Raw genomic sequence first — 18,196 nt, 5'->3', positions numbered from 1 at the left:
ACGCTTTTGAAAAACAATACCAAGACTATTTCTCCGACAGGTATACTTATTTTGTATGATACTTTTAATACCTTAGATCAACTGTTGTGTAATTCCAACAGAAGAGTTGTTTTTAGAAAAATTTTGCGATTTTAATGGCTATATAAATGAAGAAATCATAAATGGTTTTCACAGGTTGCTCTCTACTTCAGGCAAATTAAATTCAAATGACATATGCCCCAAAACAGGTTGAACTTTTTCCTATTGCATTTATAATAAGCAATGGTGAGTTGCAGTTCCTTTTATATTCTTAGTTTGTACGGCATATCAGTATTTTTAAGTTTTTGTTTTCTTTTCCGTTTGTGAGGATTTTATACTTATTAGTTTGTTTTTGTAGTAGCATTTCACATACTAAAAACTCAATAAACCATTTTATTCTGTAAACTAATCTTGTTTAAAATTATCTTTACGATTCAGGATACAATTTTCAAGTCCCAATTATATTAAATGTGTAAATCAACAATGTCTTTCAAGTTTAAAGCCCCAAGTCGTAAGAGGAACACAAGGTTTTCAGTTTCTGCTCACGATTATCATTTATATAGATTTGCATCATTACAGCTCTTATCACTTACTAGATTTGTGGAGGCGATAAATGATTTTTTTTATAGGTTAAAGAATTTACTGTTTAGAAAATTTGATTTAGCATGTGCCGGTACTAATAAAAAGCAATAAACGCAACTTGGTATTATTTTTGTTTGATTTTCATAAACTCTTCGTAATTCAATTTGAGCTTAAACTTTTGTGGCTAGCATTTCAAATTTGTTCGAAAAAGTTTATAGTATGACTACCGTTCAAATATCCGGCACAAAGGAGATTGTCGGGAACATAGGACGAACTTTACGAAACAGCCAGTTGGGGTTGCGGTACGATATCAAAAAGTGTGTGATGACAGCTCAAATATCTAACACGAAATAGACCGCAAGGAACGAAGAAAGACTTCGACGAACGAGTATGGCGGCGCTGTTCGCGATACATCAAAAAGTTGCAGGTCCTCGCCTTATTTCTTTTTTCACTACCATCTGGCATGGCGATATGATAAACTATTATACGGACTATAACAGAAGCTTGTGCTTCAGCTGGCTTCGACGTTTCTTCGCCATTCTACCCCAATTCTCGTCGAACTGCCTAGAAATTACCTGCAAGGATTGGTCTTTAGGAAAGCGATTAGTTTATGATTTTGAACTAAAGCCTCGGGGCGGTAAGAAGCGACAACGAAGCGCTAGTCTGCTCGATACGGTGTTACTGACGAAGGGTTTGCGTGAATGCAGAGGGTGTTTGCGGTGTATCAGTCATGTATTCACATATATCTAATAGATTCAGGCGTTACCTCACGGAAGTTCATCCTAACTAAGAAAGGGACTAATATGTAGCTACTTCCACTATGCAGCAGTAGTCATGCAATGAAGTGCACCGCCCGCCAGCCCGCTGATAAATGCGCGTGCGGTAAACAATGCGAAACATAACTACCACCGTTAATCTACTCTACACGTGTTTTATCCCTCCACGGGTATCCTCACGAGATGTTAGACCGACCAATGCGAAACATCGAGTGAGCTTCTTCCTTCACCGCTCTGCCATTTATATACAACTTCCCCCTCACTACCACTCAAAGTTGCGTGACTGACCATGTGAGCGAATTTTGTTTTTGCTTAGCGTATGATTTTGAATATTTAAAACTAAAAGTATTGCTGTAGTGGCTAGTAATATGAAGCTATAAACGTAAGCTATTTGAACTAGAAAATATAAGAGCTGTAAGCAGAACTAGTTTAGTAAAAATAATCTGACTTGATATTATACGAACACTAATAGATTCCCGGAAAGCGCCATACTATGTATAAATTACTTTTATATAAAAAAGTGACTTATAATCTCAAATAATAACATAGATGAATTAATAAATACTTTATTAATCTAATATACAGATTTATATGAAATGGCACAACTCACCTTACGTTCTATATTTTACAAGCTAGAGCTAACCAATCGCAACCCAGCCTTGCAACTGGCAACTAAATATTTATATAGAGTATTAAATAAAATTAAACAGTAGGTAACAATCTCATTAGACTATATTTTCATTACATAAATTCTTGATTTTTTTTTAACTTTTTTTTAAAATTTAAATTAAGAACGTCAGTCCATTTGATGTTGTAATTGCTCTGTGTGATTCATTTATCGTAGGTTGTCTGCCTCTGTAAATAATAAAATTAAAATTAAAAAGAGACATTAAATCAGAATCATTACTACGCTAAGTCCTTATGGTTTACAATCTTATGTCTTAACCCTCCACCGTCCAAAGGCGTTAATTCACACCCGAACATGAGATGGTTCTCATGTTCAGGTGTGATGGTAGCGGCCCCCAGGCGTGAATTAACGCTCGTGTGACCTGTCTTTGATTTATTTTAATAGGATAATAATGCCTATTTTTCTTACTGAAATGCGATTGCAAATATAATACTTATTCTTATAGTTAAACCCTTCTGGAATCTATTATATTTGGAAGTTTATTTTTTACTTGTTATTTTTTATCTGTTATAAGCATAAGTTTTCGATGTCAAGTACCGTGTGCTCATGACGTAATGGCGCGGGTATTAGGCGATAGCTGCCTTTTTTAAGGTCAGGAGTTTAGAGGAAAAAGTCAACAGTAATCGTATAAACTGTGATGATACTTAACTATTAGATTTTATTTTCGTGATCTCTTACTTCAGACCTCATTGCCACGCATACAGTTGCCTAATAAGACGACTATGCTCGGGATTTCTCTATGATATCGAAATAATAATGGGGAGATCCGTAAACAAACGAATGTGATTGACACAGGCTAGAATATTATCGAGTTGGAGTGGCAGCGGTCAGACCACATAATACAGGACAGATAGACCTTGGACAAGCGCAGTGTAGGACTTTTTCACTGAACAGGAGACCTGTTAAGGTTGTCGGAAGATGTTGTGAAAAATTACAAAAAGGCTGAAAGTATCAAAACAATATAAAAATAAATAAGACAATGTAACAAAAAATAAAATTAAAGGTAAATGTAAATGCTTTATATGAAATGTGGTAAAAGATGGAATTTGAACAAATGTGAAGAACGGAAGAAGCAGAGGAATGAAAAGAATTACCACGGATAAAAGGCGTTTAGAAATTTAAAAGAAAAAGTGAGAAAAATCGATGAAATGAAAGTAAGGCAATCAAAACAGATCCTTCGGGAAATCTATGGGAGAGGCCAATGTCAGAAGTGGAACATTCTACGGCTGATGATGATATTCATAGTATTAAAAATCAGTAATGTTCACTTTGAAATACATACTGTTAATTACCAAATCTTCATGTTAGCGAGCACATTATCGTCCAGCATCGGTTTAGCTTCCAGCCTGTTTCGCAGTTCTACAGGATAATCTCCATTTTCAAACCTGGAATATTATGTCATAATGGTTACCCTAATTGATTCAATAATAAAGTTTAGTAGGTATTTCATTAAGAACACCGAAAAAAGATTTCAAAGGGAAATACTACAAGGTGATTGGTTATTGGTATCTGTAAAGCGGTGAATATATAGGTCATTTCCTTTCAATTTAAGTATGGAACATTTTATAATATCCATTTTCAGAAATATTAAATAATGTTATAATAATATAAGGGAAAATATTTTTTAAAATGGTAATAAATTCACATACTAAAATTAATTTTTGTTTACTATCTGCTCCTGCTATTCCAATAGAAAAATTAATTAATATGTAATTTATGTTCAAATTAATATTGAAAAAAAAATAGATGTTACCAACGCAACCATAAGTGCAATCTATAATTTTGATTATATATTGCTATAATATCGTAATATGAACAAAAAATCCAAATCAGTGTGCGACACATAGCGGAAAAAAATAGAGTTTTTTCCAATTAGAAGGCTTTAACTTACATTTGGTTGTTAACAGGGATCGCATTATCAGCCACCTCCATCCGTAAGATGTCGTTGATCTCATCATTTTTAGCGGCTTCCTGGCGAGCACGGTTCTGTAAGTTTTAAGATAATAAAAACAGATGGCGCTATTTACAATTGCAATATAATAAAAGCCAATTATTTTAAAATGATTTCCGGGTATCTTACCAATTCTGAATTGGCAGCCATGCGGCGAAGAATCCTGGTCAGGTACCAATCGGGGGCGCTGGAGAGAGATTTGCCCGAGCGTTTGCCGTGAGCTGAAAAATATGTTATCTGTAGTACTATTAACATTTCGTTTATATTTTAATATACATGGGCTATAAGTGAGCACGGAATTATAAACTTTATCAGTCTGTGTTTTAAATAAACATTTGTCTTTAAATTTTTATGCAGCAATAAATTACTTATAAACGTTGAAAAAAATTCAATATATAATTTTTTTTTATCAAACTGTTATCATATTTAAAATAATTATTGTTGTAATGGAGTTGTACATATATAATATACAGATTTAACACATGCTGTGTTCATAGAGATCAGGTCACTCATTCTTTGTATATAAGTCAAAAAGCATATGCCTTTTTAAAACGCTGCAAAGAATTTCGAATATCTAGAAAAAAAATTACTAAAATTTTTTTTTGGTAAATAAATTATAACTTGTTACAGTAATTCTTATCGAATGAGTAATCATTATCATTATGGCATATCAAGGTAGACGTTCACTTTAGAGCTTAGACCACCGTCAAAGATCTCCATGATGACATGTTTTGTGATGCCCGCATGGAACGACTTCTCCTTTTACAATGACGAAGCGTATATCGGTTTATGGTCACTAATTTAGAATCTTTCGGCCCACTGCCACTACGAGCCACATTAGTGACCTTCGTTTTTCCGCAGACGTTCTCATTTCTGATCTCGCAACGAAACTAACATTTCGACCAATGAATTATATATTTCCAGTAAAGAAATAAATCGTACAGGCGTTTTATATAAACTTTTACGAAAAAACTGACATGGCAATAGACGAGCCAGTTATAATTCGTTATTTTAAAAGTCCATTTGGATTCCATTTATGTCATCGTATTAACGTTTTTATTTCATTAGGCTGGAATACATTAATATTCATCACGGCATTAGGGAACGTGTTACACCTCTATTTTTAATTACCGTCATATTTGAAAACCTCACCATTAAGCTGCGGATTTAGGAGGTTTATATCACCTATTTAACCTTTATTTAATTAAAATTGACAACTGACAACATGGCGGTGATTATTATATAAAGAAATCTTTTACAAAGACCTCCCATTTTTGACTAGCTGTGTTTGACGTAGATCAAAGTGATAATGAAGCTTCAATTTGAAATTTACGACTAATGCTGTTTATAAATTAATGACAAAGATTATTAAAATTACATGTTGTTTGTTACGTTACAAATATAAATATATTTGTATCCAGAAAAATGCGGGTCATCTTGTAATGTCGTCTTTTTAAGATTAGATGGCGCATTTCAGAGATCGTAGAAATGCCTCGTAGAAGAAGAAAAAGAAGATTATTGTTAAAAGAATTTAATCATTTTCTTATATTTAAATTATGAACTGTTTTCGACGATTTATTTCCTTATTAAAACATTATCTTTAAACTTTTAGTAAATGAAAATAAACTGCGTAGATTCTATAGTATATTATGATAATAGCGTTGCAATTCAACAATAAGACTTCATCATTTAATGACGCAGTGCTTTTGCGAGGCGAAGATAATCCTGCGATAAAAATCAACGATTCAATATGCGTAATACTACTCATAAATGTATTAGCATTTGATAAGGGCAGTATTCTCACGATATATTGCTGTTACCTGTACAATAGTATATAGTGCATAAATATATTTAGATTTCTTAATTTAATAATTATACATGTAATTATATGAAAATATTTCATTTCAAAAAGTAAATAATAGTATTATAATTACAAAAGCAAGATTTTTTTAAACACTTAAAAAATCAATAATGTGTTTTATGTAAAAATAAATATCGTATTGTTAAAGACATAAATACACATGTGCGTGACTATAATTGTTTAAAAAAATATTATTTTAAAGTAAAGCACATTTTTGTGTAAACACATGATCGTAAAAGAGTAATAATTATGGGGGGTTTTATATAAATAATGTAAATTTTTAAAGATATATAAGTGGGTATAAATAACGATCAAACAAAAGAAAAATTGCCGAAACTATTATTTGAACACACGTCATTATTTGAAAAGTTATTAGAACAGTTAAAAAAACACACTGATGTCCAGCCTACGAAGTCTATTTCAAATCACTAGATAAAACTACATCTGGTTGCACTGATCCCGGATTAAAAGGAATCCAATATTAAAGATAGCGTACGTGTTGACAATGATAATGTAGTCTATCGTTTTTTGTGTTAACCATAATATTACGTAGATTGTAATGATAATTGTCTTTGTTTTGGGATGGGTTTATTATAGGGAAGGCTATGGCTAAAATACTGAACTAGGAAATTCCATAAAGTCCATGCTTGGCCGGTGGATCGGAGATTGCAATGTAGTATTATGGTACGCACAGAACGTTGCTGCCCATCCTTTAGAAACTTGTGTATGGGCAGTGAGAATGCTATATAATTAATGAACAATGTGTAAGTCATATAAGATTGTATCTCAGGAATTGAACCCGCGACTTACCGTCGCCAGTCTCAGCTCTCTACCGCTGGACTAACACCGCTAAACTTATAATCACCAATTATAATCAATACCTTTCATTGAAGATTTTCCTTTCCCGGTGTAAATATATCTTTTGCCTATCTTTAGGAGGTTCCTTTGTTAGCTATCTTTTAAGAAAATTTAAATATCTTTTTAAAATTTAAGAAAAAGTGAAAAAATTGACACTTATTTATAAAAAAATACTTATTTTCATGATTTCCCTTTTTCCATAAAAGTGGAGTGGGAATGATTTTTTAATTTTTGAAAAATCAAGAAATCTTCTCCAATAGGCCTAATGATGAATATTAAATATGTTTATATAAAAATATTTTTATTTATGTTTTACAATGGCAAAATGATTTTTTTATTATATAATTTTTATCATTTAACACTTGATTAGACGAAGTTACATTAATGATTATTGAAAGTTGAACGAAACGAAAAGAAAGATTTTAGCAGACTAATAAACAACAGCAGAAACATTAAATATTAAAAATTTAACAGACGTAACGAAATATAAATGACCTCACATGTTTTCTCGCAGTCGAAATTTCGAAAGACTTCTTTCATGTGTTCAAGCAAAGGATAAATTTCAGTCCCTGCATTAATTATCATAGTTTCGGATTTCAAAGTTGTATGTTTGCATAATCATAACTCGGGAGTGATGCCGCAAAGTCCGTTTTCACATACTCCTATCATGTACTTTCATATTATGTTTCAAAAGTCATCAAAATTAATAGTTTTGTTTCAGTCTAAAAATAATATCTACATTCAAAACATACACAAATCTTTGTTATAAAATTCAAATGCTGATTTTAAACAGATTAAAATTAAATTCAGTCAGTGTTTGAGTCGTATATAATAATGTATTTTAATATATCTGATACGAAAGTGTTCAGTATTGTCTATAATAAGTTTAACATATATATGTAGACAGATTTGTAGTACATCGCGGGAAGCGCAAGACGAGTCATCATTGCGATTTTTGGGGGAGACCTATCCCTCACAGAGGGCATCTATCGACTGATATGGTGATAATGATGGGATTGATCTTATTTTATTTTTATTTAGAGGACATTTCAATATTGTTTTTATATTTTTGATAAGCTAGTATAACATTAAAGCAAGGGTTATGTACATCTATAATAGACAAAAGAATTTTTAATTGTTATACGAAATTATGTAAGCTTATGTTTTGATATAGGGTAAACAAATAGTTTTCATGGATTGAAAGTTGCAAATAATATTGCAAGCGATTAGTAACCTTTTTTATAGTATATAAGCGAATGGCCTTCCATAAGGACCTTACATTAGACCGCTACATTACCTATTCCACCTTTGACAGTATATGGTGACGTTCTATGAAATAATTAGGTACAAAACCCACTTCGAGATACAAACATAATACACGTTTAACGTCTTGATTCCTTAATATAGCTTCGAGACCATAGAATAATTTTGGTTATACTATTATATATGAAGACTTTAGTTAAATTTTCTCCCAACTACGCAGTATAACAAGATGTGTAAAACTTATTAGACATCTAGTTGCTAATTATATTCTTCATTTGAAAGTAAACGGTTTCAGGATTTTTCCTTAGATTCACTTTAGTTCTCATGGTCATATTTAATGACTGATAAAGGCTATTTTAATTTATTTAGATGTGTGACAATAGAGAAAATAAACATTTTAAATACATAATATATTAGATAATAAAAATCTACTCACCTCCCCAGCAAGAATGTCCGTAGCTCAAGCAAGAACCTGAAAAACGAAGTCATAATTTTCTGATTAAACTATATAAAGTAATATAAATAGGTATCATATTAACACAATTCGATTATTTTAAGTATGAAGCACACTGCAAAGGAGATATAAAGAATTATTTAACACATTGCCAAGTATAAGTGCTAGAATAAACATATTAATTATAAAATTCTTAGTTTTCCAGTTCATTAATCCTCGTATTGTTCCATGACACAGAGAATTTCTTAGGCTTTCATTCCGAACATTTTCTATTAATATAGGCTGTGTATTTTTGGTTATCCTACATACAAGATTGAACTATTTATTAAGAATCCAAATTAATAGATTTAATGTAACCAGAAGAAGAGAAGTAGTCTTTTTTAAATAGAAACCGAATATTTGGTTGGAGAAGCAGCACGCAAACTTAATAGGTACATATTCGCTGTGACCCTGAAGAGACCTGGGTCATTATTCTTAAGAAATAAAGAAGTCGACTGATAATTAAGACAATTTTATGCAATATTCCTTTTAAAATCTTAAAGCGGCCGTTCCATGAATGCTGTTAATATTGTAGTTAGGTTGTTGTAAATTGAATGACTTTTAATACTTCGTTAAAAATATATTCTTCTATCATAATTCTTCTATTCGAATAGAAGAAGTATTTAGCTCTTTTTTCTTTTTAAAAAAAGAAGATATGTTTTGTACAAAAAATTATCGGGATCTCCTGGGCACGGAGCTATCTTAGGCTTCAATATGCCGCGCCATGTTCATGTCATAGGCATCGTGGAGCGTAACATGAAATTTGGAATCAGCACGAATTTTGTCTGTTCAACTAATGGGGTTAAGACCACCAGGAAGTTTGCCCTCGACTTTATCAGACACCATCAGTTGTTCGAGATTATGTCTTTTATCCTTGTGTTATTTGTGCTTTTGTATTTATCAAAATAAGGGATAATTAAAACTAAATTATTTCGCTTATTTGTAATATTTACAAAAATGGTGTGACGGTGTTGGTAATATAATGTATTTTTTATTAAAAGTGAAAATATTTGCATCAATACTATTATAAAACAATATTTCTTGTTTAAAGATCAACCCATAAGTCTCAAATAAAATGTTACCAAAGAACTGCTATGGATCGTATAGTGCAACTGTGACGAGAACATATAGTAAAAAAAACACATCCAGTCGATTTGAATACGAACAATTTGTTTTCTATTCATCGTCTTTCAAGCATTGTTCAGATTTACAATATTTCTTCTGAATAGCGGCCTTTTTATTTTGAAAACGTCGGAGCGTTGAAAATTAAGAAAACATTTGTTTTTTCTAGTATCTCGATTTTCGTGGGTCAGTGGCGAAATATTTAGGTAAACTTTTGCAATCGTTACGTTATTAATAGAATTTTTTTTTACAATACAATATGTATACAATGTGTTTTTCATGGATTTAACTAAATGTATTATAAATAATAAATAAAACTATTTTTATGTCAATGAGGGAACTCCACAATCGTCAAATAATATTTTATCATTTCACTATTTTACAAATTCGATTTGTTTCGTTGTTTTTTCCTGTCTAAACATTCTACTTTGAATTCAATTCACCACAGGAATTACAAGATTAGCAAATCAATATGCGTAGAGAGAGAAGGCTGTAGAACTATTGATGATTATATGATATATGTATATGTTTAAATGTGGAATTTATGTTTATTTTTATATCCTCCTATTAGTTAGAGTACGTGGCTATTTATCTAATATTAGATATTATTTACACCATATAATTATACCTCTTTTTGTACTTTTGGTTTAGAATGGTTATTTTTTCACTACTCTGGTTTAACTGGTATGCTGACTGACTGCTTCTTAGATATTAAGTCTGCCATAAAGTGTGAATATAAATAAATAAACTATAAGTATAAGGAAACAAACACTTTTAAAAGTAGTTAGTATTTTTTGTATGCAATAAAATATTATAAAACAACAAATTATTTTTAAACAACATAGTTGCTGATTTAAAAATATATAATATTGAAAGCATTGAAATATCTTTACGCAAATGTAAAATTTAAATTAAGGACAAATTAGTGTAAAAAAACTAACATTTGGTTTTAATGGCTTATTCAACATTTTTTTATTTTATAGTTTCGTCACGGCTGGTAATATGTTGCCAGTTTTTTTTTAATTTTAGTTTACTATTCCGCTTCATCGTCATCATTATTTCTGCTGTAGAGTATCTACTGCTGCACGCAAGCCTCTCCGACACATTCCCAATAAGACCAGTTGGAAGCGGTTTGCATCCATCGTCTACAAACGATCTTAACAAGGTCTTGATAGTACTTAAAACGTAAGGTCTTGACTTAGATATAAAAGATAAGACATACTAATAAAGGACAGAAGAAGTTATTTTTAATGTGTGATTGTCAAGTCAAATCAACTAACATACATTACAAACACCTATTAAAGTTTTAAAACTACATCTCTACATCTCTTTATGTTCAACAGTTTAATTTTTGTAACCAGCGTCTTTCGAATAACTTAATAAAGACATTTGTTCAGGGTGGTCATTGAAGCTTAAACGTTGTGGAACAAAGACCACGGATCGGCAAGTACAACGAATGTCCCACAAGGTAGACAAAACACCTTGTTAAGTTCCTCAGATGCCTAATGCAGGTCGCTTTCAACAGGTCTCATAGAAAATTTTTGGGGGAGACCATTGTTCAGCAAGGAGGTCGTCTGTAATTATGATAATAAAAGATAAATTAAGCAAGTCTATTTAACTTGGTCGATGACATGTGTATAATATACAGAACAATGACAATGTATCGACGTGATCTGTTTATAGGTGTTTCGCTGTTAAGGGACAACTTGTATCATAAATGCACGCCTCAGATGCATTAGCGAGAGTGGATATCTAATGGTCTGCGATACCATACTCATCATAACCAATAAACCCGCAACATATTTGCTTAAGAGGTCAATACGTTGCTTTATGTTCGGATGAGAATTGCTTAATATCTATCCATTAAGACCTGTCTCTATACATACATAGGGTAATTATGCATCTGTATTATGTATCATGTTATCAATTTATCGTAGGTAAGCTGGAAAAGAAGACATTGTGTTTTATATTTTATTCTATGGCATTAAGACAAGCTTGAAACTAATAATTGCAGGCAGGTGAATGTTTTGAATTGCTTCGGTAAGGATTTGTTCACCTCCAAGCAATTTTAATGTGTATTAAATATGTAATTTCATGTTATTTATAATATATTCATAGACCCACTGAATTTCTTTCGCTTGTTACTCTTAGATACGCGAAATTTGTTATCCGTATTGGTGGTAGATGCAACTTAATAATAATGTTTTTTTTTTAATTTTAATATGAATCCTGTAATATTTTTACATCCTAATATAAAATAATGGCTGCAAAAATAAACGAAGGGATGGATACTCGATAAGCTTATGCCTATTATTATTTTAGTTAGATAGTGAGAAGAAATGGTTGAAGGATGAAGCTTGCTTTCACTGGCAAAACCAAAAAGATCATAAGAAAGGCATCAGTTGTGTGTTACAAGTCAGAATCCACATAGAGATAAGTTAAGAGTAAACAGAAAGCGAAACATAGCAACCAAGGGAAAGACATTATAATCAGAAAATGATATTTTTATTTTAACGTACGAGAGACGAACGTCAGTTATAAGGAAAATGTTAAGCATGTTTAAAATGGTGTAGGAGTCTTTAGCTATTTTGAACACATTTCTCAAAAGTATGGATGGAATAATGGAGAAGACGTCGTAAGAAGATCGAGGGATATAGTATAGTCCAGAAAGAAGAGAACCCTTTTATGGATGCCAGAGATAAGAGAGTTCATGATCCAAGTAAATAAAAAGGGAGTTGTAATCTTCATAAATAGAGAATACGTAATTGGAAGTTTCTATTTGTTATAAGTTAGTTTTTTCTTCTCTTCTTGGTTAATAGAATTTCTTTTACAAAAACATTTATCTGAGTAGAGGAAGAAATTCACATGTTTGTTTGTAAATGTAATATTTTAATTGAGTTTTATTTTATTTAATTACTACAAAACATTGATAAATATATCAATTATTACAAATATTTAACAGATGATGATGCCTAAATGAATAGTTGGAGTTCTCAACAAACAATTAAAGGATTTGTTCAACTGCTACAACAATCATTGGACCTTATTTCGAAATTTATTTAAAATTAAAGGGCCTTCTTTGTATTGTTTGTTATTATAACAAGAGAGCCGCGAACGGGGGATTAATTTTCTTTGTTGTTATTACACTTGGAGATGCTGTTAAAAATTAAGTTAGTAATAATTAACTTTATGTTTAACCATTGCTTTTTAGCTATTTCAATGGACAATGGAGCGAATAGTATTAGGTTAGGGGTCAAATTTTAAGATATACTTATTAATATAGACAAGAGCATTATCATTTTTTTTTACTTTGCTCTGTATATATATGCTATGTACTAAACCCATTGTTGTAAACAAGAGTACGAAAGTATTTCATGAAACTATATGTGCATAATTGTGGATTAAACTGAATTTATTTCACTATGAAAATAAATAAATTTTGTTTGTAACTATGACGTGTTTGTTTAGTGCAGTCTGGCGAGTAGCCATTTTTTGAATCATTACATAAATAGATTCTTAACTCTTTATATTTTATGGAAAGTTTATTTTTTTAAATTGTTTTATATGTTTTCCTTACAGCGATGTGTACGATACAAGAATAAATATGTATATATTTATCGACGCACACTCTATATATATATATATATATATAAAAGAGATATGTATATTTATTTATTTATATATGTTACGTAGTATTATATCTATAGTAAAATGATTGTAGCATGTTGTATTGCAAAATAGCAAACTTTTCCGGGGACGACCATCCTTTGGGATAGGGAAATCCATTAATGATACTCTTGCATGTCAATGTGACCGGTTGAACGCCATGCATGACAGTAATTGGTTTAGCTTTTAACTGCAAGTATGTTTCGCGGTAATTATTTTATAATTGATGCTAACAGGATAAACTGTCGTACATTTTAATATTTAAATAATATATATTTATCTTTAATTAATATTGAAGGTTTTTGTGGTTTATTTGAATTATTGGTGATGTCACAAGTGAAAAGGTAAACTGAAGGGTTTAGTCACTGAGTTGACTAGAAATGTCATATTATGTAACGAGCGGAATTGAATGCTTTTACAAAATTACTTAAAATTTTCTCTTTAAAATGATTATATAATTAGATAAGAAAGATTCTTTTACTAAATATTAATAGAATACCCATATAAATAAAATTAAATCACCGAACGGTAAGCGGAAAATTCGGAAACGGCTCTACTGTTTCGGAATTTTTTTTTTATTTCAATAGGTAGGTTTTAGAAATTTTTAGAAAACTTTTCTTTTCCCGGGTAAAGCCACACAGTAAAATGAAACACTTGTCTCTATCAAACTTATGATGGCAATCAAAACGAAACAAAATACGTCTAGAGTTTCAGTACGGTCTATTATCTTAAAAAAATATTATTACTTCGTTCAGTGTACGAAAAATTTTATTTTAAGGTATCGTTGGTAATTATTTAGATATGACATGAATAAAAAATCTTTTTTAACAACATTGAATTACTGTAGTCCTAAAATTTTGGACAATACCAACAGTACACTTTAATTGATCCAACCCTTGGTAATATGTAACAACGCAAATGCTCGTTTCTATGAATTAAAAAAAAATCAACCATCAACTCACTTCCATGAACTTTGCACAACAATGTTGACTGTGAATTACAATGTGTACATGCGCTTACGTTCGTTCGAATTTTAAACATTGCAAATGTAGTTTTTTTTATTTAAATCGTTATTCTTCAATGGAAACATTTATAAGCTCCTAGGAACTACGAAAGCGCAGAGTAATTAATCCGTAGAGGTAGCAAGTATTAAACAGATATATTCTTGTGCTCTTTTATGTAACTACTCTACGGCAGTGCAGAGAACGGTATGTGAATATTAAATATTGACAAATAAAGCGCATGCTCATGTATTTCGTTTTGTACATTATTAATGTATTTTCTTAATTATCGATATTTTTATAACACAATTACATATTTATTTATACACATGAATATTTTTTATGTTGTATTAATGTATTTTATTGGTATAATTAACTTTTTGTACTATAAACCATTTTAATTATATTTAATATATATTATATTTAAGAAATTATAAAAGGGAATCTTCCAGAAAGTTTAATGACATATTTATCTATCGCCGTCGAATTAAAATTTGTACACAGATTTTTTTTTTTATAAAACTATCTCAATAAGTAATACCCATTTTTTAAAATCTGTTTTTTTTTTTTAAATTAACGAAATACATGACGACAAAGGCATGCTAACGATGCAGCTCTCACGACCTACCTCCGCGTTGACTGCGCCACCCGTTGACTTTCTCAATAAGGCTAGCGGACTTGCTACCTCTATCTTTAATTCGCTGCTCTGTGGATCAGATTTATGAAACTTTGGAATTATCGTTACGTCAAAATATTACTGGCTCCAAATTAATTGAATATACAATCATCATTTCAGTCATAGAACGCCAACTACTGGACATAGATCTTCACCATAAATTTCTAACAAGACTGATTGAAAGAGGTCCACGTCTTACGATCTTAACAGGTCGACTGGTCACCTTGTGGGTGGACGTAGTAGGCACTCTAGAACCTCAAGGTCCTAAAACCTAAGCCTTCACTTTATCTACGCTATATCGCTATTTCACTCGCCAATGGAAGCTAGCTATCAATGCCCGAAATAAAAATAAACATGTTTTTATCAAAATTATATATTTACATAAAACTTCTAAAAAGTTTATGTACCATCACAATGTCATGAACATTTTTTTACATTTATGTTTATCTTTTGTCGGTAAGGTTCCATCTTTTGATTGAAGTAAAACGAGTCACAAGCGAAATGTATATTAGGTATTATTCCGGTTATCACAAAAATATTCTAAGAGTTTTTCTCTTATACTGTTGGCATATTGTTTGTGTATTGAATAATATGATAACCGTATTTATTTATTTAATTTTATTTATTTTACACACTAGAATACATTTAAATATTTTTTACAATAATAAACGAAAAAGAATGGCGGTTTTATCACACACGATAACCTCTTACAGATAACCATAGTATGGAAAAGGTACAAGTATAAATAATGAATAGTAAACGTGTAAAAACATACATATATGTATATAACATATATGCTTATAATAAATAAGGTATTAAACATATTATAAATAAAACACAATTATTTATATATTATAAATACAATATAAAAATTTTGTAATAATTAAATTTTGAAATATAGAACATATATCAGTAACTGATTACAGTAATCTGAATCACGATGTCATATATGATACACCCTGTATTGATTGGTTATAGGTGTGAAAATTTAAACGACTAAATGTAAATACTCATTAATCAGTAAAAAGCTTGAAAGGTTTTACACCTATTTTCAATCAGTCTGTATAAAGTTTTCACTCTAAAACACTATAAAAATGCCACCGACAACTTCTAGCAATACAGTCAGAGATAAATAGTAAACAATAAGTAATTAATTTTGATACGTAGTAATTAGAATTTTTAAAATTCTATTTCTTACTTTATTATTCGTACGCTAATAAATCAATTATAAGCTATTAAATTAATAGTTTAAAAAATAATAACATTTTAAACTATTGATTTTTTGATAAGATGTAGCATGCAATAATTGACAACCAATGAGCTTTACTTTCGGCCCTTAAACGCTTTTGTGTATGTATCACAATAAGTCATCAATCCATGTATAAAGTCACTGATTACTAAGTTTATTTAAAGAAATATTGAAGTAAGCGAAGCCTAATATGATCAGAATCGTCAAAGAATAAGTCCAATAATGTACCATAAATATTGTTTGGATTGATAAGCTTTGTGCGGCAAAGTGTCTTTATGGTTGCACTCTTGCTTATTGAAGTCAACTCGGGTATTTGTTCGACATATTACATCGAAACGTAAGCCGATTGCAGGTCCCGTAAGTAATCATTTGATGTCTTGTTCGATGAAATAATAGAGAGCTTTTGAAAAGCTTTACGTTATTGTTCTCTCGTTTAAAAATTACACTTTACTTATTTCCGGTTATTTCAATCGACTTTGAAATACTAAATTGTTATACAACTTTATTTATTTTAAAATTCCACATTGCTAGACTTAAATCATGATCTTTCAATATTAGAACACTAGCGTCAAAAGGATGTCGATTTATTTAAATGGCCCTCATTTTTGGACACATCTTGCTTTTCACAGCCATGTTGTGGAGCAGGGACGATCAAACTCAGCGTAGATATTTTCTTTTCATTTTTTACCTTTTTTGTACACTTTCGTAACATTCTTTAACATTCTGATCTTACTTCTCACATTGCCTTATTTCTTCTACATTTCCTAACCACAGTTGATTATGTGTCACAATATATTTTGATTCATCCATTTTTATTTACAATTTTACTATGTAGTTTTGTATCTATTTTTTAATGTTTATGTATTTATTCAATAACCTAAACTTTTGTATACTTTACGATTTTATAACATTTGATTTTTTAAAGTTGTCGAGTTGATATGGATTTGAATCTTTTATATAGGACCAATATGATTGGCTATTTCTATTATTGGATAAGAGATTACGGATCGACAAATGAGTTTGTGAAGATGCACAATGTAGAGTAAATCATCTGTAAGGTTTCCTATATTTGGTGGTGATCCCACTGCTGGAACATTGATGTGGATGATTATACACAAAATATATAAATTTTTATAAGTTTAAAGTAAAATCTTCTAATTTATCTATGTATTCAAGTTTAAAAATTATCGTAAATGTATAAAATACACCATAAGTAAATATAGTGGCCACAATTTTTAATTTAAATAGACACATGAAATGTTCGTGTATGTTAACGAATCGACCTACCCCAACAGCTTTTTCCCTACCGACCTGTTAATATATTACGTGTGGTTCATGACCTTTATACATGAAGCCTTTATCGCACTACCTGTAAACGTTTCATTTATGCAACACGCTAATTATAAGTTGTAAATCATTCTTAGAAAATGGAATATATGACCTAGAACTGTGTAGTATTCCAAGCATTGCGCTTTGGAATTTTCCTGTTTCATTTTAATTAAATTGATGTTTCAATTCAAGTTCTCTGTCACTTAAATCATTGTTAATAGCTGAAATAACGAATTCCCTTTTTAACACCGTAATTTGTAAGTAATTAATGTTTTATGGTTGTCTTTTATCATATTATACACTATATTTAAGGGCCAACTTTCATGTTTTTGATAACTATATATAATTAACTATAAAGTAAAGTACATAAAAAAAACCTTTCCATCCGCACTAAGCGTTTCGCTATTACTTTTATAGTGCGAACAGTCAGTGGAAAATCCTACCAGTCGCGTTGATTCTAACCAACTATAACTTAGGAGTCTTCAAATTAAGAGTGAATAGGTTTCTTCAAAGCAAGCACCTATCATCGTAGACCTCGTCATTGCTATACATCAGGAGAGACAAAGTTCAAATGCTTTGCATAGAAACGATAAAAAAATCTTCCGACTATAAAGAAGTATCCACATTATATCGGTAAACGGACATACATTATAAAATTACTTA

The 18,196-nt window shown here is 30.6% G+C and overlaps 1 protein-coding gene across 1 annotated transcript in view; it reads right to left on the bottom strand.

Moving 5' to 3' along the window:
- Positions 1-3,352: 3,352 nt before the first annotated feature.
- Positions 3,353-18,196, bottom strand: part of CCHa1 (CCHamide-1) — a 32,698-nt gene continuing 17,854 nt past the window's right edge. Inside the window, exons 3-7 of the mRNA XM_068769847.1 lie at positions 14,908-14,985; positions 8,434-8,469; positions 4,145-4,236; positions 3,956-4,050; positions 3,353-3,449 (exon numbers count right to left, since the gene is read on the bottom strand). Coding sequence (XP_068625948.1) covers positions 3,353-3,449; positions 3,956-4,050; positions 4,145-4,236; positions 8,434-8,469; positions 14,908-14,985 — 398 coding nt within the window. The remainder of the gene's footprint in view (positions 3,450-3,955; positions 4,051-4,144; positions 4,237-8,433; positions 8,470-14,907; positions 14,986-18,196) is intronic.

The sequence above is a fragment of the Battus philenor genome, unplaced genomic scaffold (assembly GCF_028537555.1).
Source record: "Battus philenor isolate CCGP_79_NKW_IND1 unplaced genomic scaffold, ilBatPhil1.0.hap1 SCAF_10, whole genome shotgun sequence".
Classification (NCBI taxonomy): Eukaryota; Metazoa; Arthropoda; class Insecta; order Lepidoptera; family Papilionidae; genus Battus; species Battus philenor.
The sequence above is the reverse complement of the archived record's forward strand: the minus strand, read 5'-3'. Positions and strand labels throughout refer to the sequence as shown.